This window comes from Oncorhynchus clarkii, chromosome 12 (assembly GCF_045791955.1).
Source record: "Oncorhynchus clarkii lewisi isolate Uvic-CL-2024 chromosome 12, UVic_Ocla_1.0, whole genome shotgun sequence".
In the NCBI taxonomy this organism is placed as follows: domain Eukaryota; kingdom Metazoa; phylum Chordata; class Actinopteri; order Salmoniformes; family Salmonidae; genus Oncorhynchus; species Oncorhynchus clarkii.
Genome location: NC_092158.1, coordinates 75,321,047 through 75,343,821, shown reverse-complemented (window position 1 = coordinate 75,343,821; position 22,775 = coordinate 75,321,047). Strand labels below are relative to the sequence as shown.

Here is a 22,775-nt window from a genome sequence, read left to right as displayed (position 1 = left end):
ACATAGAAAGATGAGTTCTAGATCTGTAATTTTCATTGAAAGAAATCTAAGAAGCGGTAGATGTGTTTTATTTTTATGCTTCCCGTGATTGTTTTATTTTTGAGTATTTTACTTTGTTTTGTACACCAGCTTCAAACAGCTGAAAATACAATATTTTTGGTTATAGAAAATATTTAAGTGGTTTAGATGGTACAATTTATTTTACACTGCACTTGCTCGTTTAGTCACAAACTGAAATTAGACAAATAGTGCAGGTTGCCTACTCAATGTTTTTTTTTTAAACAAAGTCAAATAAATACATTGATTCCTGGTTGTGTATGTGAGCATTTTAAATGTGTTTTATTTAGCCTTATTCAAATAAGTGACATTAAGTGTAGTGACTTTTATTAGAGACAGATATTTGTACATCACAGGTAGCCTATGTATTTTAATTGCTTGGAAACCCAACATTGAATTCTAGGTAGGCAGAAATGAGCATTTGAATCTCTACAAGCCAAAATGTTGAATAAAATAGTTTTTACGTACTTTACTGGTTGTCTGTGTGGTTGGTCCTTTTGGTGGAAGGAATGTGAGACAATATCCACAGGAAAGTAGAATTACATTCAGATTTCTATCACCTGAAGCGTGCGCAAAACCATGTAAACACGTGCACGAGCTCGGCAAGTAATGCATATATTTTTATCATGTGTGCATGCCGGTAAAGTACATTAAAATATAATTTTATTCAACATTCTGGCTTGTAGAGGTCGTGAGTATAAACTTTTCCTGATTCATATGCTAAATTCTGCCCGACCTAGAATGCAATGCAATTCAATGTCAAGGTTCCAGGCAAGTCTTAAGTGCAACACAGAAAGAGTTCAGACAAACTGCACATTATCCCTCCCCAAAAACTTTTTGGAGTTCTCATTCTTCACCCTCTATGAAAATATCCTGCCCATATATGGAAGGTATGAATGTTTCAAGGACATGTATGGAGAAATGTATGAATTGCACGGTTTCTGATCTCCATTAACCTGCCATAATTTCTGACATATGTGGGAAAAGCTTACTTTAATTTTAATTCAAAAGACCACAATCCTTATTGTCCTTGAATTCAGTTTCTCCTTGACAGTTGACTCATAAGTGGTAATAAATCTACCATCACCTGGTAGGACTGTACATTTTAGTCATTTAGCAGACACATCCTTTGGTAAGACAAACCCTAAGAACCATTAAGACTACACTATACCAAAATAGGGTCGATTCAAAGGGTTTTTGTACTAATGATTTTTACCAATATCAATTTGCTACATTATATGACTGGCCACTAATTATTTTTCACAATGCTCACAACCCTGTCAAGTTCCCCATAGTGTACAAGACTTAAGCAAAACTTTCCAGTATCTTTTCTTCAAATATAAACATATTAGAACAGTGGGAATTCAAGCACAATGACATGAACAAGCTTCAACCAGAAGAACATAGGCAAATCTTCCTTAACATTTCCAAAACAGCCCTCAAGCAATCAAGTCTAAAACCAAAAATATTTGAACAAAGATTACCTCCTAGGATTACCTGAAACACGTTAGCATTTCCATATTGGAACAAAAATAAGTATTTCAAACTTGTTACATACTGCTTGATTTCAGTTTTGAAAGAACTTGACGTACATTTTTTAAAAGAATGATACTAAGTGGAAAAAATGATACCAAGTTTAAAGAATGATACCAAGTGGAACGAGTCAATGCTTTTGATATATCATGATCACCAGGCCCCCTGTATGGTTCTGAAAATAACCCCCCTCCCTCTGAGGACAATATAGAGCAGATTGAAGACATTTTGTAAAGGAGGTTAATTCATTTCTTGATAAATAAAATCCCTTCAACAGGATCTTAAAAATGATAACGTCCTTCACTTCTTGAGCAGCTAGTCTTTTGGGTTTGCATCAATATTTGTCTTCCATGTGCAACAAAAAAAAAACATTTGTATATTATATTTACATGATTATTTTTAAACCCAAATATACTCCTAGTTAAGAATGGTGATTAAATTACCCTCTCAAAATGGAACTAAATGGACCATCAATGTAATGGTCCTTATTTCAAAAATACTTATTGTGTACACCATTACGCACAAATACCCATAGCATGTTGTCAGCCATGGCACGACATCACAGAAAGTAGGGGAATGATGATCTTCAATCAATAAGATACACATCATATGTCTACAGTATGCTGATACTTTGAACAGTTAAGCTGAGAAAGGTTTAAGCATGTGGGTGTGTGTGTGTTTAATTGCTGTGATCTGAAAGAAGCATAGCATTCTCCAACACTGACAGTCATTCACACTTGGAACGAGGACCTGACGTGTCCACTATTCAAACACTCTATGAAGTTGATTAACGTCATACAATGTTGACTATTGCCACAGCTTATCATTTGGTAAGACCTATATGGTTCTGGCTCTGTGATAAATAGTACACCCATCACCCCTTCAGCTAAACGTACACATACTGTAACTCTTGTTGAATATACCTGGTCTATGGCTGCATATTCAGCCTGTATTCCAATCAATGACTTCAAGGGTGAGTATACTGTTTAACAGGAATGGCTCGGCAATAGCAACTTGTGATATGTTTGCCATTTGTTACCACAGCAATGAAGGTGTTCTCCTGGAAAGAGTAGCCCACCTCATCCACCCCCCTTCAGTCTCCCCCTTTCCTATGCAAAAGCTAACAACCAGAAACAGACATGTTAAATTAATCTACAAACATACATACATACATACATACATACATACATACATACAGTAGCTATTTGATAGTCTAAATATCCCAAAGTCCGTGGGAATGTCTCTTTAGGTCATAATCAGGATATTTCCTGTCAACTTGGGCCAAATCTAAGAGAGGAAGAAGAGACAAGAGGTCAAGGCATCAGAGGTTAAACCCATAACGCCACCCCTGCTCCTCTTTTCCTCCTCCTCCTCCCTCTCTCCTCAGTAGCGGGTGGAGTACCAGTCATTGTCGGTCATCTGGACCAGTTCATTGACCACGTCCAGCAGGTTGTAGTTGTGTTTCTTCAGCAGCCGCTGGTTGAGCGGCCGGTCACCAAAGCCCATCTCCACCAGCACCCCCATCATGGTGTCCTGGGTGGCTCCATCCACTGGGGGCTGCAGGAAGGACAGCATAGGGTTTAAAATACACCTAGATACTAACTTGACTCTGATAGTCATGCTAAAGTAGCCATACGATGGTGGCATTCCAGTTTGATGTCACAACCACCATGTTAATATGATATAGAAATCTTCTTGAGATTGCAAAAAGGATGACCTTGAATGCCATCATTAACAGCACTGTAGGAAGTGAATGGAGGACTGACCTGCACTGGGCCAGGCTGCCCAGTGAACAGAGCCTTGTAGGCGGATGCTGCGACAGACAGGGCTCCTTTCACCAGGCCTCCAGTAATGCCTGGGTGCCTAGAAGGAACAAGACCGACAGAGAGGGCCAGGGATTGAGTCTTACTGACACCATTTTGTTTCTGGTTAGCTAACACTAACATCATTAAATTGACGTTTCACTTTAACAATCTCTTTAACAAGAGATCTCGGAAAATATTAGCATCTGAACTGACTGAGTTGCACATCAGGGTCCCACCTAGGGTCTTCGGAGTTGTCTTCTGAGTCACCAGAAGCAGATGGGCTGTCCGGTTGGCTGTCTGGCTGCTTGGAACCTTTCAGACACAACCACAGAGATGACTGGTTGGTTATGTTCTGGGATAAGGATATACCGATATGCTCATATGGATAAGTTGTAGAGCTCTAGAGGAGAGTGTATAGAAGGTGCTCTTTGACAAGAATGACTCCAAGCAGACCTCTCCTCCATAGTCATTGATCTAGTGCTTAGTACTTGTGTTTGTTAGAACCAAGCAGACATTGTACATTCGATATTACCGCTGAATGATCAGACAGCAAGAAGGCACTGCAGCAAGCAGAAAACATTATTACTGTTAGGGCATTGTCGTCAGTTAGGCCCAACTGCCTTCATGTGACGAGCAAAAACACTTTGTTTCCTTTAGTTGCTGGAACTACTGTTCAGTATGTGACCGTGTGTGTTCCTTACCATCCTCTGACTCTCCCTGCTGGTAGACCTCAGTCCTGTCCAGGGACTCTGCTGCTGCCTCGGTCTGATCATTGCTGTCTAGGCTGAAGACAACACCAACAATATACGTCTACATTTTGGAACATCTCAGCAATTTAGCACTGTCAAAATGTGTAATAGCACTGTAAACCTATTTCCAAGCACTGCTGGCCCAAGGTTTCTCACCTGGGTGTAAGAGTTGAGTTGAGCCGAGGGGGTGCCACCACCACAGGGGTTAGGGGCACGGCGTCCAAAGTCTGGGAGGTGCACAGCATATCGTTGGCGCTGCTGGAGCCTGAAACGGTCTCTTCTGCTTCATCTTGCTCCCCCTCGGGAGTGGTACGGCCCTGGCTGTCAGGGTCTGTGGGCGTGTCGGGGGCATCTCCAGGCTGGGAGAGGGCGGAGCTGTACATGGATTCTCCCAGCGGGCGGCTGGTGTCGAAGCAGTCAGGGAGGATGATGATGTAATCCTCGGATGAGGCCGAGGAGGAACGGCTGCGGGCTCCCCTGTTCCCCTCTGTCAACTCTCCTTTATCTTCGCCCTTGTCTTTGTCCCCTCTGGCGTCCATGCAGATGCTCTCGATGTCTGACTCCAGTCCCTCATCTGCAAACAGTCAAACTATTTAATTGTTGTTTTTTACCAGACAACAGGGCCCAGATTTGAGCTCAAGTGGTATTTATCAACCAATCAACTAATTGAAAACAGGTGGATAAGTTGGGCCAATCACCTGGCATCATCAGCTCTGGTATAGCCAGCTGGGGTGGTGCTAGGGCTGGGGCCACGGGGGATATGTCCCGGGTTTTCTCCGACCTCACCTCCAAACGCTTCTCAACACCTTTCCCTTTAAGAGAAGAGGAGGCGGAGCCCCCTTGGGCTGCTGGGCGGACCACTGTGAAGATCAGGGAAAGGAATTTTGGTTACACAATGTTATGGCCCTTAATCTGGTATTAACATAGGCTTCATATGGAACTAATTAATAAAAATCACCTTTGCCGGGGCAGTTCCCACGCAGGGGTGTGTGGTCTGGGGCCTCCTCCAGTGTGAGCGAGCGCATCACCGTCTCACACACAAACTGAGTCCCGCTCATATCCTCCTCTCCCTCCTCCTGGGCTGGAACCCGGCCCCCCTCCGCCCCTGGCACCAGGCCCTGAGACGGCTGGATGCTTGTGACTCCCTGGGCCTGATGGGCCTCTGCTTCCTCCTGGATCAACCGCAGGGTGGGCTTCTCCTGCAGGGGACCGTCATGGGGCAATGGGGATATGCACGGGGTCATATCTGTGTGGAAGAGAGAGAATGAGATAGAAATTCAGAAAAAGAGACGGGGAGACCCTAAGTGCAGTCAACTGATTAAGAACACCCTGCAGATTTAGCATGTGAATAGCAATGGAAGGCTTACCTGCCGGGGTGTTGTTGGGCACGCTCTCTAGTTCCTGAACAATGTTGATGTCCAGCAGCTCAAAGGAGAGTAAGTCCTGGGCTGTGAGCAGGTCCACAGAGGGAATGTAGTATTCTCGTTCGTCTTGGTCCACTGACATGAGTGCTTGATCCCTAGAGGCTGCAGCACAAGACTTCCCACCCTTATCTATGGAGAGGGGGTTCTTCCCCTGTAGAGCACCAGCAGATCAAAACAAATGTTACCCAGACAGAATACACACTTAACTGAGATTACTACCATCTTTTCCAGAGAACTACAGCATTGTATAGCAGTTTGGGACTGGCCACTGAGAACCAAAGTCAAGAGGGTGGGTGGACTTGCCTGTGGGGTGACGCAGGGCGACACCAGCACGCCATCTGCCATCATGGCTGCAGGGGCCAGGGGGTCCACCACAATGCTGCACCAGACGCGAGGGCCAAACTGCTCCCCACTGTGTGCCAGACGCCAGTGGGAGGTGTATGAGCCTTCTAGCGCCGGGGCGCATAGGGCCACGCTTACTACGCCCACCTGACCTGGCTGCAGAAAAGGCACAGCCACCTCACGCCAGCGGTCACCCGACGCCACCGCCAGATTCCCCCACATGAACTTCAGCTGAGAAGGAGATGGGGGTAGAGGGGGGGTACATAACATTGACAGTCTAACTCTCATCGTCGTGTCCTCTCTTTCTGATAAGATTACTGTGGCTGTCAATGGTAACCTCAGATAATGTGCATATCCCAGGTGCATCCTCAGCCCATAATAGTACCTTGGTTTCAGAGCTCCAGCTCACACTGCCAGTGTTTCTCATCTTCCAGTACTTGATGAACCTGGTGCCCGGGCGAAGACGAGTTCCATCAGGCAGGTTCTCGTCCAGGAACAGGGCCGTCATGGCTGGCACCACCAGAGGGCATGGCCGCTTGGGACGCCTGCGGGACAAAGCGCCAAAATACAATATTAAACATCTCTCTCCAAAGCACAACTCTCTCTGTCCTTTCCCTCCATTTGACAGCAGTCTAACTAGAGACAAGACCTGTGCCTCTCACTGATTTGACCTCAAGATATACTGAATACCAAGCCTTGCAAGCAGTATCTACTTTCATCTAATTTTGGTGAACTGTCCCTTTAAGACATACTCCGGGCTGTTGGCCTGGGTGGCCCTGGGTTGGAGCAGGACGGGGGAGGAGCTCCCGTCTCCGGCGGCACTCCACTGCAGGCCCCTCCTTTCCATCTTCAGCTGCTTCCTGATCTCCTTTACCTCCGCCTTCAGCTGACGCTTCTCAGCCTTCAGACGCTGCTTCTCCGCCTTCCGGAAGCTCCGGTCCCCTCGCCGGTAGAACCTGGGGACGAGGTAGGGAAGGGAAGAGTGCAAGGGTTTCTGATTGGCCAGGACAGACACAGTTCTGACAACTTTCTGATGACAATGATCATTGTAGGATTGAAAATTACAAATACAAAACAACCACCAAAATGGAGAGTAATTTCTCATATCAAACCGTAGCAGCCCCAAAAACAATAATTAATTAACATTGGCACCCCATAAGCATTAAATGAGGTTCCAAAAACGGAATATATGTAACTGTTACAATATGTAATATTTTCCAACCCTGGTCTTACCTGCTGTGGTCTGGGGCTGGTGAGCCGTGCTCAGGGATGGAGAGGGGTGTTCTGGCTCTCACCAGGTTGTGGCTGGGGTCGTGGGAGAAGCTGCAGGGCTCACACAGTGTGCAGGACGTACACACACTGGGAAAAAGAAACCAGACATTCAGGGAGCGGCACACCAAACAAAGGCCCTTCTGATTATTTTAAACTGATCTTCTTAGGTTTCGCATACTGAAGAAATGGAAACGACAACTGATCGAAGGAATTTGTTTGTTTTGGAGCAGCACATTGTATGTTGGAGGCACTAAATTAAAAGTAAGTGGGAGTAGGCTATTTACAAAAACATGTAAGAAATATCTGATTACATTGGTGTTTATTTACCTTTACTCACATTTTAACTAATTCACATTTGTCAATGTCCTCCCTAGTCTCTCTCTGAGCCTCTTCTCCTCCTCCCCTTCTCACCTGCACTGGTATCCTCCCCCAGCGGTCTGGCCCCGGCAGCTGCTGCAGGCAGGTGTGGAACTAGGACCCCCAGGCAGGGTGGAGGAGGTCACCTCAGGGATCTGGGCCTCAGCCCCAATGGGCTTGTGGATGCAGCACTGGCCCGAGAACTCGCGACAGATCTTCTCCACTGCCTCCCTCACTACTTGGTCTTTGAACTGGATGACAAGAGTTTGGGTTACTGGTTAGCTTAATTTCATCTATAAAATATACACATACAACCGTATACATTTTAAGGTTAAGTGGTATGATTCTAAATAGTACATTCATTGAAGATAAAACCGCAGTAATATCCAAATCATCTCCTCACCTTCTCCATGTAAGATGTAAACCATGCTGGAGGTGTCTTATCTTCCTCTTTGGTCCCCTTTAGTTCTTTCATGATCACCTTGGAAACCAAAGTAGAAACACATTGGTGAGAAATCAGACAATTAAGCCATATTTATTTTAGGACACGCAATGACTTAGTTTAGTCTTTACTTGTATTAAATGATTACCTAATGACACAAAAGCTCATTCAATTTGAAAGAATTCGCTTTATAAAGTAATAGTGCTGAGCAATAAGTACTTCGAGGTCAATTAGATTATAAAAACAACATTAAATACACTATGCATTATGTGGGTTGAATGCTGTAACACAGACTAAAGCAATGAATAAAAATCCCATGAAGGTAGTGACTGCCCATTTCTGCTTATCAACCATAATTTATTCACTGAACTTTAATAAAATATTTCAGTTGTTGTGTATATTACATTTGTTTTATTTGATTACTTTATTATTTCAAGTCATCTCTTCTCTATAGAGCTGCTGCCTATGCAGTCTGACAAAATCTAAAAATGTAGTTCTTGAAAGTAAATAAGGCATACTTTTATGACTGCTAAATAGATTGTGTATTTTCTGGCAGAGGTACCTCACGAAGCAACAGTTGCTCTCTATATCACCCCACGCAATGGATCATGGTCATTGTAGTTAATTACCACATTGTATGCGCTAAACTATGTCAAATATGGGCCATTCGGAATCTTCAACTCTCTTCTACATCACACAGTTCAGGCTGGATTTAATTTATCTCTGGAGAAACTGTGAGATGTGCGCATTGAGGGAAATGGAAGTGTGCAAACGAATGAAATGGAATTCAAATAAATATATATATAACCTTTTTTTTGTACCTTTATTTAACTAGGCAAGTCAAGTTAAGAACAAATTCTTATATTACAATGACGGCCTACCCCAGCCAAACCCTCCCCTAACCGGGACGACACTGGGCCAATTGTGCGCCGCCCTATGGGACTCACGATCACGGCCAGTTGTGATACAGCCCGGGATCGAACCTGGATCTGTAGTAACGCCTCTAGCACTGCGAGGCTGTGCCTTGGCCCGCTGCACCACTCAGTCCCTATAATTTAACCAACATCGGTCAATTAGTTGTTTAAAAACCAAAACATAACCAAAATGTTGGTTAATCGCTCAGCACTATTAGGTAGGAAGTATACAGCAGTGTGTATATCTATAGCTCTGTCCTTACCATGCCCTGTTCGGGGACAGCAGCCTGGACCTTCCGGCTCACCACCTGAGCCAAGGTTGGGCAGTGCTGTGGGGGACGGAACCCTCTCTTGGGCTCCCCTCCACTGGCCTTGGCCGGCACACGCGTGGGCTGACCCCTGGTCTCATACACATTCATGTGCAGCCGGTTCCCTTGCCTGGATGCACTCTGATGAAATAAACAGAGTAATGATGGTTAATCTATTGCTTTGTTACTTGAAGGCTTATTTTGGATCCTGCCTCAGGTAACAGTTCCACTTCACTTGAAAATGTTGTCATCATAAGGCCTAAGCAGGGACAGGAGTCAGATTTAAGTTACCACCTACCTTTAATGCCTCCTCATACTCCACTAGAAGAGGAAAAATATCATTATTGGACATGTTACATTGAACAACTAATATTATGTTTGATACAAAACATAACACAATATTATGTTTGGTGCTTTACTACTCACTTTGGCTGTTTATGGATACCTGAAACACAAAACAGAAAGGTATTGCAACAACATTGTAATAGCATTATATTACCATTCCCAACAAATTAACATTGCTGTAATTCTTTGCTCTCACTCACCTCCTCATTCTCCTCATCAAAATACGTAACCTGTAGATTACACAGGCCAAAGGACCTTTTCACCTGTAGACAAAAGACACAATCTATAAACCAACCAGTGTATTACATGACTTACCAAGCTGTTTCTCAAACAAAGGACAGGCGCCTCCAAATGACATAAAAGTGATCATTTCAAGAAGAGCCAAAAAGCAATCATGTTATCACGGTTATATTTATGCTATGCCGTAGTATCCCATATTTGCTAATTGAATGAACAATCAGGGCTATGATGTAGCATATGATGCCTGAAAGGAAAATTGACTGGTCTCCTTGAAGGCAATGCCATGGCAACATGGAGACACAATGGCAATTTCAATGAGGATGAACTCCGTGACTGGTGACTGGACAGTGGAGTGACAATGGAGTCTGAGCTTGCTGCTGCCAGGAGATTCAGAGGAAAACAGTCTCATAAGCTCTCCTTATTGGAAAACCAACAACTGGCATCCACCATTCACCATGCACTCACTGAAATTAAGATTTCCCATTTTACTGTGGGAAGAGAGCGAATTCAGCCCACTGCAAGATATTTTATTGGCTTGCTTTGGAAAGTGACATCTTGGCATAAGGGGATGTTGTCAGAGGAGGAGGCTTGGCTCAAATGTTTATTTTGACATCATATGGCTGGGCTGTTAAACCCTGGAGTGAGAGACGGAAGCCTGAAGTGTCATAAGCCAGACTCGCCCTCAAATCAATACCCTCCACATACTGACGTCAAGTAGAGTACAGTACTAACACGAACCAAGCTATCATAGGCGAGTAATATGTTATATTATTGTATTTATGAAAAGGAAATGAGAACCGCAGAGAAATAGCAACATTAACTGTAGCATGCAGTGTAGCACTCCATCTCAATAGCCTGACTGTTGTCAATAAAGTGTCACTGGGGTAAATATGAATTAATCCCAAAATGATGCAACTGAATAATATATGATAATGGGGCATTTTATTTTTTTTACCTTTATTTAACTAGGCAAGTCAGTTAAGAACAAATTATTATTTACAATGATGGCCTACCAAAAGGCCTCCTGCGGGGATGGGATTATTTAAATGTTTTATTTTCAAATATAGGACAAAACACACACCACGACGAGACAACACAACACTACATAAAGAGAGACCTAAGACAACATAGCATGTCAGCAACACATGACAACATAGCATGTCAGCAACACATGACAACATAGCATGTCAGCAACACATGACAACATAGCATGGTAGCAACACAACATGACAACATGGTAGCAGCATAAAACAGTACAAACATGATTGGGCACAGACAATAGCACAAAGGACAAAAAGGTAGAGACAACAATACATCACGCAAAGCAGCCACAAACGTTAGTAAGATTGTCCATGAGTAGATAGGTTCTGCTTGTAGTCTATTTTGACAGCCACGGATTCAAGCGCTCATATCAAGAATGTCACTGGTTTTCCTTACTGTTGTTGTTACCATTGACATGTCATATGTCATATGGAATGAACTGCAACAACAACAAAAATTCACTAAAGCTGGAGACTTACCTCCCTCACTAGCTTTAAGCACCAGCTGTCAGAGCAGCTCACAGATCACTGCACCTGTACATAGCCCATCCAATCAACATCATCCCCATACTGTATTTATTTATCTTGCTCCTTTGCACCCCAGTATCTGCACTTGCACATTCATCTTCTGCACATTCTACCATTCCAGTGTTTAATTGCTATATTGTAATTACTTCGCCACCATGGCCTATTTATTGCCTTACCTCTCTTATCCTACCTCATTTGCACATACTGTACATAGATGTTTCTACTGTATTACTACTGATTGTATGTTTGTTTATTCCGTGTGTAACTCTGTGTTGTTGTATGTGTCGAACTGCTTTGCTTTATCTAGGCCAGGTCGCAGTTGCAAATGAGAACTTGTTCTCAACTACCTGGTTAAATAAAGGTGAAATAAAAACGTTTACTCATCTACGTGGATAGCCCTCTGCAGGGCAGGCAACAAATTAATGTCTAATGTATCTTCAGAAAAATGTAGGCCTATTGTAATATATACACTTTTATAAATAGCAGCGCCTCTTATTTTAGCATTGATCGATATTATGTTGTTGCGACTGGGATGTTGTTGAAGTACTGATATTCTGTTCGTTTAGATCGCTAGCTATTGTAACTACTAGCTAACATTAGGCCCTAAATTGTTCAATACTGGATTGTCATAGCTAGAACAATGTTCTCAACTAAAGGGTATCAATCATTTATACAAGGTATACAACATTTAGCAAATAAGCGGCCGACGATCGATGGTTGATAGCTTTAGTTTCAGTAAAGGTATGCCAAGATGAATGCTGCTATGAAAACACCAGCGTCGTTATAATTGCTTACCATGGCCTCCATTGACTCCCAACTCTTCGTCTCCGAACCTGACAGGAGAAAATTCTTCGCATTCCCCCTGAAATTCACCTTCAAATTGATGTAGAAGTCCATTGCTCCTTGTTTCTATGAATTAAAACATATCAAGGAAAACAAAAATGAATCACTATTGCCGAGATAAATACAGATAGTCTGCCTTTATGGTATGTGATTTATCCGGATGAGGCGTATTTTCTGTTTACATCATCAGCTATGTAAACACACCCATATGATCACGTGACAGAAACGCATATTTGAATCAATGTTGCCCAAAAATAAACACGGACACACCGTTAATGTAACACACGGACGTAACTTTTTTTAATCAATATATAATCTTGTATTCTAAAATAATCCACGAGAAAAATAGCTAGTGATACTTTTTTTTGGTCCACGTGGTTGTTTTACGAGTCGCATCTTTTCTACGTCATAACTTGATTTCGAAGCAGTGTGCGGCAAAAGCAACAACGACCCACTTAAAACCGTTTTGGTTTTGTTTATATCAGCTAATTTGATTTGTTTCAAATTATGTCTTCAAAGGGCATTAAGGTAGACAATGACCTCAAAACAAAGGTAATGTTTTCACGATTACTTTGACGCAGAAATTGAATAATTGAGAATGCTTGCCAGGCCTAGCTAGGGAGGTTAGCTACATTTTGCTCATTGCTTATGGTAGCTAGCTACGTTATTAGCATCATATTATTAGCATCTATGAATGTTTTATTAGAGAATCTGACCTCAGTCAAGTGGTGTTTGTTTATCTATCCTGTTGAGACTGGACAGTACCGATTTGTTTGTTTATGCACAGTATCCCGCACCACGCACGAGGGCTGTCTTTTTCTGCAGAAACTTAGCTAGTACGTTTAGTAACTAAATATAACACTATATCACACTACCAGTTCTTGGGGAGAGCGATAACATTAGCGTATGTACATAATTAACTAGATAGGTCGCCTGCTAGCTACAGATAAAGACAAGACGGGAAAAAACGGGTGGTAAGAACAGCTGCTTCCATCAAATGGCACGTGGTGTTATTGGACTGTCATTCAACGTGGTTTTTCTTTCTATCACATGTCATAAGATGTGTTCGAAAAGTTATTATTATTATTATTTTATCATAGGTTGACGCCTTCAGAGAGCGGATCACGGGTGAGGTGAGTATCAATATTATGTCAACATGTTCTTATTTTAGTTTTTTGATGGTCCTAGTCTTCTATTTCAGAAATTTGACCAACAACCACAAATAACTGTTAGGAGGCATCATGTATATACTGATGCTGGTGCACACGTGACCATTCATTTAAAAACTTTGTTCTTTACTAGGCTGAAAACCTGGTTGCAGACTTTTTCCCCAAAAAGTTGCTGGAACTTGACAGCTTTCTGAAGGTAATTCATATTCTATTAACAGGGATTGTATTGTTGTACATTTCTTTGTCAAAATAGAATCTAGGTTAATCCAGAGCCCCTTAAGTACTGTCACAGCTGACATGATGTGTTGTCAGCTGTGATGCGTTGTCCTGGCACCACCCTTGTTGTCCTGGCAGTGTGGTGCCAGGACAACAACCTCTCCCTCATCAGCAAGGCAAAGGAGCTGATCATGGACTACATGAAAGGAGGGCCGAGCACGCCTCCATCGACGTGGCTGTAGTGTATGTAGCGGGTTGAGAGCCTGAAGTTCCTGTGTCCATATCACTAATTAACATGGTCCACACTAGAGCTGGGACGATAAACTGAAAATTATCAACACCAATCACAAGAATTTTGCTGATATCAATCATTACAATAAGTAGCCTATACTAGAGAAATTTTAAGTTAGATACATTTGCTAATATGGGTGATTGTTAATGGGACAGTTGATGGCTACAAACATCAAACCAGTAGTAGATAATAAAAAAAAAAATCTGTAGTGCACATTGTTATAATTTATCGTTATTGCATCAATTCAGGCAATTTATTGTGCTATGGATTTTTGTCCATATCACCCAGCTCTACTCCACACGCCAACACATTTGTGAGGAAGGCATGGCAACTCCTCTTCCCCATTTAGGAGGCTGAAAATATTTGGCATGGACCCTCTGATACTCAAAGTTCTACAGCTGCACTATTGAGAGCATATTGGCTGGCTGCTTCACTGCTTGGTATGGCAACGGCTTGGCATCCGACCGCAAGCACTGGGTCGTACGCACTACCTTTCAGTGCCTCGATACCAGGCGGTGTCAGAGGAAGGCCCTAAAAATTGTCAAGTACTCCAGCCACCCAAGTCAGACTGTTCTCTCAGCTACTGCACGGCAAGCGGTACCAATGCACCAAGTCTGGAACCAACAGGACCCTGAACAGATTCTACCACCAAGCCATAAGATTTTTAAATAGTTAACCAAATAGCTACCTGGACTATATGCATTGAACCTTTTGCACTCTTTTGTCTCATCACATGCTACTGTTTATTATCTATCTTGTTGCCTAGTCACTTTACCCCAACATATGTACATATCTACCTCAATTACCTTGTACCCCTGCACATCGAGTTAGTATAGCCAAGTTATCGTTATTCATTGTGTAATTATTCCACGCGATATTATTTTTCAATTTCTCTCTGCATTTTTGGGAAGGGCCCGTAAGCATTTCACTGTTAGTCCACACCTGTTGTTTACGAAGCATATGACAAATACTTTGATTTGATTTCTTCATCCTTTCCAGGAGCCCATTCTGAATGTCGCAGACCTGAAAGAGATCCACTCCGAGATAAACATCAAAGTACCAGACCCAATCATTCTCAACAATAGCCATGATGGAGTAGATGTGGTAAGTTCATGGATTCTCATTTGCATCAAATCAGTATCATGAAAGTGTATACATTCAATACCAAACATGATTTAGTCAATTACATGTTGAATTTTTTTATTTAACTAGGCAAGTCGGTTAAATAAGATTTATTTTTCTTACAATGGCAGCCTAGTGGGTTAACTGCCTTGTTCAGGGGCAAAATGACAGATTTTTACCTTGTCAGCTCAGGGATTCAATCTAGCAACCTTTTGGTTAGTGGCCCAATGCTCTAACCACTAGACTACCTGCCGCCCCCATGGTTACAGATAACACCTGATTTAGCAAATCAGATCTTGATTGAAGACTATGAAAAGTAGATTCAGGTGTGTTACTGCTTGGCTGGAACAAAGACCTGCAACCACAGTTAGCAAGCATTTGTTTATATTGGCGCTGCCTAACATCTTCATTAGTCTGATCACAAGGGTATGTTCCACATCTGAAAAGAGACTACCCTGAACAAAGTGGAGGATGGCCAACACCAGTAGTCTCTCACTCACTTTAACATAACACTGTGAAAGAATGTTAATGAGACATAAACAGAATGGCTCATTGACTCTCAGCAGGTCACTGTGCTCAAAGCTCTTGACCATTACTGTTCGAGGTATAAAAATGTGGAACCCCTTTGATCTAGGGAGACCTACCTGTAACAGAAGTAATGCCTATGTTAACCCGAGGTTAATGTTTATAGCAAAATTCCAGAAAACGGAAAATGGAAGATGGACTAGATGATGATAACTGTCAAGGTAAACCCTACTGCCTGTTGTCATGCCATTTAATACTTGCATAGTAAGTCTGATGGCATTGCTGTACTGTAAAATACGCTTGTTGATATCTCTTAATGTCTGTCAATGCCGACTTATGCCAGAACCATTCATCTTCAATACATTTCTTGATAGAAGAGTAGACTACACATGACTGATTTGCAGTATTCTATATTAGCTAGAAGCTGCTTGGATGTTTGACCTCTCAATCCCACCTCTCTAGATGGCCCCAAGGTGTTTGCCATGCCAGGGGGGATGATAAAGAGCAACGGCCAGCTGGTGGACCTGATCGAAAGAGTCAAGCCAGAAATAAGAACCCTCATCGAGAAATGCAACACAGTATGTACCCACAAACACAGCCATTTTTCTTTGAGGGATTTATTTGATTGCTTTTTGAGGGCTCTCCCACTCTGAATTGCTTAGTGGAGATCTACTGTTAAGAAATGACTGTCTCATCTGTATGTCTCTCACTCTCAGGTCAAAATGTGGGTCCAGCTCTTAATCCCCAGAATAGAGGATGGTAACAACTTTGGTGTATCCATCCAGGTATTATACTTTCCCATCAGTATGAGTGCAGAGACATTCACATGTCTAGCTTCTGGTCTACTTTTCCAAACATGAACAAATCTCCAACACTAGGGGGCAGTACTTGCAGTCTTTTGCCTTTCTGTCAGATGATGCTGGCCTTGTTGTTTCTGTTTACAGGAGGAAACTGTTGCTGAGCTCAGGACTGTGGAAGGAGAGGCAGCCTCTTACCTGGACCAAATTTCCAGGTATGCCACAGTATACACTACCTTGTGTTTTTATTTACTTCACAAAAATCCCTTATGAATCTAAAGTGGTTCCTTGGACTGTCTCAAACATTTGTTTTCAACAGGTATTACATCACCAGAGCGAAGCTAGTCTCAAAAATTACAAAGTACCCTCATGTGGTAAGTGTTAACTGCATACTGTTTACATCCACATCCAATCTGCTGCCCTGAGTCCTCTCGTTGTTGACCATCCATCTGTCTGCAGGAGGACTACCAGCGCACGGTGACTGAAATAGACGAGAAGGAATACATCAGCCTCAAGATCATTGTGTCAGAGCTGAGGAATCAATATGTGAGCAATACATGCACACTGTTCTGGCTCTGTTCAACCAAGTTGTATCAACTTTGTTGTTAGCCTGTCATGTTCTGGTGCAGATATTTGTTTACCGTAATAACCAAACCCCCATCTGCTTGCAGGTGACTTTACATGACATGATCCTGAAAAACATAGAGAAGATCAAGAGGCCACGAAGCAGCAACAATGAAGCCCTCTACTGAACACTCCACTTATCCTCTTCTCACCAACTCCTAGTAATAGCCACATTGGCAGCATTTAGATATATATTTTTTTCACTAATTAGTCTTTTGACCAATCAGATAAGCTTTGAATAGATATGATGTGATTGGTCAAAAGACCAATTAGTGGAACAAAGCTCCAAATTGGGTTGCCAGTGTGAATGCAGCCATTGACTGTAACGGGGGCTTTGTTCTGGACTATTATCATCAATTCCCTCAAGGTGGACTTTGAAATGACCTCCTTAGACATGTTCTGAAACATCCATGTTTCCAGGACTTGTGAGAAGGTTGTACCTTGATTATGGATTTTTCTCCATGTCGACCAATCAAGCGGGCTTGAACTGAACTCAAACATGGTCAGCCTCCACAAGGTTGGTAGGAGGTCAGATGAAACTTTTTGTGTCCATGTCTGTGTGCTTGTAGTGTATATGTCTTGTCTGGAAACCGTCATGGGAGTTTCACAGGTATACTTTGTCTGTTTTATCTTTAGTTTTTTTTAAGGAATTATTTTTAGGATTCTGGAGTGCTTGGTGGTAACTAAAATTAGCTGTATGTGAGATTGTCAAGGTGAGTGTGTGGGAATGCTCAGTCTGCATTTTAGCCGTAGTGTAGCTTGCAGTCCTGTCAGTTATTTTTATTTAGTTTTTCTTAAGGGACTACTCACAAGTACATTGTGAAGGACTATGTTCTGTTTCCAGCACAATATGTAATGCCCATCCACTCCCACTCTGATCTTGGGAGTTTCAATTGTGTTAAAAGACAGATGATCTGTAATTTTCTCACATCCAGATGCTATGTGATGAGAGAAGTGTCTTTACTGTATCTCTCCCTTAATTGTAATTTTGTTTTAAGAATAAATATTTTTACTTAATACATCCTTGAGAGAATTACATGGTTTCTCACCTATTGTATATGCTGAAAGCTTGTGTATTTGAATTCAAGCCTTGTTGTGAAAATGATTAACCTCAGGATGAGGGGGCAAAATACTTCATCGCTAGGTTTCTATCTAATTTGCAACAGATATTCATACAAATGTGATCAAATCTGCATTAAAAGCCTTTCCCCACCAGCGGTGTTTCCATCAGACACTTTTTGTGTGGATAAAAGGTGGTGTGTGATCAAGTTTCATGTACTGAATAAAGGTCTGCGTTTCCATGGCATTTTCCGCTCTACGGATAGTTTTGTCACGCAGTGTTGCGATAAATGGCGAATTTGCCTAATCTGGTTCGCATGGTCTCTAGACAAGTTTGCTGATAGTGTACACTGGATAGGTTAGGTTAAATGATAAGAACAATGATGTGTTAATTGGCAGTTAAGCACCGATCATGTCACTAGCATACAAATTAAGACCCTCGATTTTATTGGAAAGGAGCATCAAGTTCATCACTGCACTTTCAGCACCCTGTAATGTAGACAACTGCATGCTTTACCAAGTTGCAGTGGAAGGACCACACAACATGCAAATCTACCTCAACGTGATTATTCTATCAAATTGCGTAAGAAATCATTTCCACCGCAATTTGTCGCACAATTAATTTTACCGACACAAAGAGCCCACTATGTCGTACAAAGAAATTGTAAACATTTACAAAATTATAAGGACACATCCTGTTTCTATCACACTTGTGATGTATTTTTATACGGCAGGCCTTTACTCACATAAAAACTGTTGATGGATACATGGTTATAGGGTAACTTTAATCTACTACAGCAGTATTCAACCCAATTACCCTAAGAGGTCTGGAGCCTGCTGGTTTTCTGTTCTACTTGATCATTAATTGCACCCACCTGGTGTCCCAGGTCTAAATCAGTCCCCGATTAGAGGGGAACATTGGAAGAAAAGGAAAAAAATAATTGGCATTGGCTTCGAGGTCCAGGGTTGCTTTGAGGGCACTACACTATGCACTCGAGTAGTGGTGGTATAGAGATAGGGAAGTGCACCCAAGAGGTAATGTATAACAGGCTAAATAATGGAAAATAATCTAGAATTGGCTGCTGGTTGGTCAAGGGCAGGGTTGTGTAGGTTACTTTCTAAATGTAAAATGTTAAGTAATGTAATTTTGGGATTACCCAAACTCAGTAATGTAGTATGATTAATTTCAGTTTAGATTACTTTCCCCTTGAGGCATTAGAAGACGAAAAGGACACATCAAACACATTTGGTGTGTCATCATAGTGGTCTCTGACTTGTGGTTAGACACACTCAGGTGGATCAAATTTAAACTTGAGCATCGGTGTACACATCACTGACAAACTGAAATGGTCCACCCACACAGACAGTGTGGTGAAGAAGGTGTGACAGCGCCTCTTCAACCTCAGGAATCTAAAGAAATTTGGCTTAACACAAAACCCTCACAAACTTTTATATATGCACAATTGAGAGCATCCTGTCGGGCTGTATCACCGCCCACAACCGCAAAGCTCTCCAGAGGATGGTGCGGTCTGCCAAACGCATTACCGGGGGCAAACTTCCCACCCTCCTGGACACCTACAGCACCCGATGCCATAGGCAGGTCAAATAGATCGTCAAGGACACCAACTACCCGAGCCACTGCCTGTTCACCCCGCTATCATCCAGAAGGCGAGGTCAGTACAGGTGCTTCAAAGCTGGGACCGAGAGACTGAAAAACAGCTTCAACCCAAGGCCATCAGACTGCTAAACAGCCATCACTAGCACACCAGAGGTGGCTGCCTATAGACACAGATTAGGAATCACTCGCCACTTTAACAATGTTCCGTATCTAGCATTACTCATCTCACATGCACACTCCACAATATTCTACGGTATGTTAGCCACTTTTAAATTGTGTTTACATATTGAATCACCCATTTCATATGTATATACTGTATTGTATTCTATACTACACCAGTGACTGTTAAACAGCCATCTCCAGCACATCAGAGGCTGCTGCCTATAGACATAGATTAGGAATCACTGGTCACTTTAAGGAAATGAAACACTAGCCACTTTAATAAGGTCTCCATATCTTGCATTACTCATCTCATGTGTGTAAACTGTACTCTATACTATTCTACAGTATCTTAGTCACTTTAATTATCTTAGTCACTTTAATATACGTAAGTATCAATCATAAATCATTTCACATTCCTTATATTAAGCAAACCAGAATGCACCATTTTGTTTAGTTTTTTAATTTACGGATAGCCAGGGGCACAGCCCTGTAGCGTTTGTGTTTAGTCCGCAAGGGATGTTCTCTTGAGAAGTGCGTGAATTGGACCACTTTCCTGTTCTGCTTAGCATTCAAAATGTAACGAATACTTTTAGGTGTTAGAGAAAATGTACAGTAAAAAGTACATGATTTTCTTTAGGATATAGTGAAGTAAAAGTTGTCAAATACCCACCAAAAAACGACTTGAGTAGTACTTACTGAAGTACTTTACACCACTGATTAAATAATATTTGGTGGGACCTCTTCTCAACCCTACTTACCATCGAGATGTCACGTTTGAGAGGTATAAAACCCGAGTTACCCGCCAATTTACACTGGGGAGTACACACTTTCAATCTCAATTGTTTATTTAGTTATTTTCAGGGTTTGGTAAATTGCTAAATTAGAATTTTGGTGTTGAGCCCCTTGCCTCTTTCGAGATTATGCCTCGTGGAGTCAAGTCAGGGACAAAGGGTTCTGTCGTAATTCTGAGGGTTTGTATGTTCACCCTATAGGATTTGAATTTCAACTCAATCAGAGAGCACAAATCCGTTTTCAATGGCTTGTGATGAAGTTGCTTCATAACAGCCGCTACTTCAATAGTGTGCTAGATCTTAAACAACAACATGACGCTGGGACAGGCTCCCAACTATATTATGTTCAAGGTAAACGCCTCGGTGTCAAAACTAACTTAGTCATGTAGTGTATATGACATTATATGTGGACACCTGCTCGTCGAATATCTCATTCCAAAATCACAGGTATTAATATGGAGTTGGTCCCCGTTTGCTGCTATAACAGCCTCCATTCTTCTGGGAAGGCTTTCCACTAGATGTTGGAACATTGCTGCAGGGACTTTCTTCCATTCAGAGCATTAGTGAGGTCAGGCACAGATGTTGGATGATTAGGCCTGGTTCGCAGTTGGCGTTCCAATTCATCCCAAAGGTGTTCGATGGGATTGAGGTCAGGGCTCTGTGCAGACAAGTCAAGTTCTTCCACACTGATCTCAACAAACCATTTCGATATGGACTTCGTTTTGTGCACAGGGGCATTGTCATGCTGAAACAGAAAAAGGCCTTCCCCAAACTGTTGCCACAAAGTTGGAAGCACAGAATTACCATAGAAATATACACTGAACGAAAATATAAACACAACATGTAAAGTGTTGGTCCCATGTTTCATGAGTTGAAATAATCATTTGTGTGCACAAATTACTAATGTCAATGTTGTGAACAGAGTGCCCCACGGTGACGGTGTGGGTTAAGGTATGGGCAGGCATAAGTTATGGACAACGAACACAATTGCATTTTATCGATGGTAATTTGAATGCACTGAAATGCTGTGACGAGATCCCGAGGCCCATTTATTTTAAGGTATCTGTGACCAACGGATGCATATCTGTATTCCCAGTCATGTGAAATCCATAGATTAGTGCCTAATGAATTTATTTCAATTGACTGACTGACTTATGTGAACTGTAACTCAGTAAAATCTTTGAAATTGTCTGTGGCTTTTATATTTTAGTTCTGTATATCTACTATTTGTGAAGCATAATTACTATGGTGATTTGGAATGTCCAGTCAATTAGCATTACTAGTCATTCTACAGATAAAAAATTGGCCTACAAATGGTTACATAATTTGCATTATGACAGCTGGATCTACTGTGCCATTCCCCAAAAACTGGAAAATAAACTAAAATATAAAACAGCGGTCATGCAGAGAAAGGAATCCGAAAATCTACACCTAAACCTTATTTCAATAAGTCAAAATACGTTTCTATTTACTCCTCAGATACCTGCAAACATGAATTTCCAAGACTGTGTCCCTGTACTAAAACTGATGTTATTCATTTTTGAAGTTACAAGCCTGAAATATTGAATATAGACTGCTGACACCCTGTGGAAGCCATTAGAATTGCATCCAGGAAGCTAATTTTCAATATGACCTTATACGTGCCATTCTAAGAGGATGGTCTCAAAAACATCTGGTTGGTTTTCTTTGGATTTTCTTCTACCATATCTATTGTTATATTCTCCTACATTATTTTAACATTTCTACAAACTTCAAAGTGTTTTCTTCCCAATGGTACCAATTATATGCATATCCTGGCTTCAGGGCCTGAGCAACAGGCAGTTTACTTTGGGCACGTCATTCAGGTGGAAATTGAGAAAAAAGGGGCCTAGCCCTAAGAAGTTAAAGGGAAACTTCACCACAACACTATTTGGTTTGTTTTTCCAGTCTCACTACATAATTATGAGGGATGAGAGGTGTTTCAGACACAATTATGCAACATAACGCTATTTTTTTTTAATTTTCGAGCCAGTTGAGTTCAACCAATGACATCATTGGTAGATTGATGGTAACACTTTCCAAGAAGCTCTAGACGATGAATCTGTTTTTTTTCTTTACATACTAACATAGAGACGAAGTTAGCTTGCAATATAAGCTCTCTTCACAAGTGGTAGAGTTGTTCAGTGTAGTATAATTTTGTGAGTCCAACTACTAGCCAAATT

At 41.8% G+C, this 22,775-nt stretch overlaps 2 protein-coding genes across 3 annotated transcripts; one reads left to right on the top strand and one right to left on the bottom strand.

Moving 5' to 3' along the window:
• Positions 1-370: 370 nt before the first annotated feature.
• Positions 371-12,393, bottom strand: LOC139421292 (next to BRCA1 gene 1 protein-like). 2 transcript variants are annotated; one of them, XR_011635607.1, is made up of 19 exons: positions 12,152-12,391; positions 9,749-9,811; positions 9,630-9,648; positions 9,502-9,524; positions 9,159-9,344; positions 7,943-8,020; positions 7,594-7,790; positions 7,144-7,269; positions 6,663-6,866; positions 6,296-6,455; positions 5,872-6,141; positions 5,512-5,719; positions 5,103-5,390; positions 4,843-5,004; positions 4,301-4,718; positions 4,097-4,179; positions 3,609-3,707; positions 3,357-3,453; positions 371-3,147 (listed from the first exon to the last, which is right to left on the bottom strand). XR_011635607.1 is itself a non-coding variant. In XM_071172027.1 (19 exons), exons 1-19 carry the CDS (start codon positions 12,251-12,253, stop codon positions 2,974-2,976), a joined length of 2,934 nt encoding a protein of 977 aa, XP_071028128.1. In that variant the 5' UTR covers positions 12,254-12,393; the 3' UTR covers positions 371-2,973. The 2 variants fall into 2 exon arrangements, 1 of the variants encoding a protein (XP_071028128.1); XM_071172027.1 differs by having other exon boundaries at positions 3,632-3,707; positions 12,152-12,393.
• Positions 12,394-12,593: 200 nt separating this feature from the next.
• Positions 12,594-18,250, top strand: LOC139421300 (proteasome activator complex subunit 3-like). Its single transcript, XM_071172045.1, has 11 exons — positions 12,594-12,751; positions 13,300-13,332; positions 13,502-13,564; positions 14,876-14,980; positions 15,690-15,744; positions 15,986-16,101; positions 16,240-16,308; positions 16,468-16,535; positions 16,640-16,694; positions 16,780-16,866; positions 16,992-18,250. The coding sequence occupies exons 1-11, from the start codon at positions 12,707-12,709 to the stop codon at positions 17,070-17,072; spliced, it is 777 nt and encodes a 258-aa protein (XP_071028146.1). The 5' UTR covers positions 12,594-12,706; the 3' UTR covers positions 17,073-18,250.
• Positions 18,251-22,775: the final 4,525 nt, after the last annotated feature.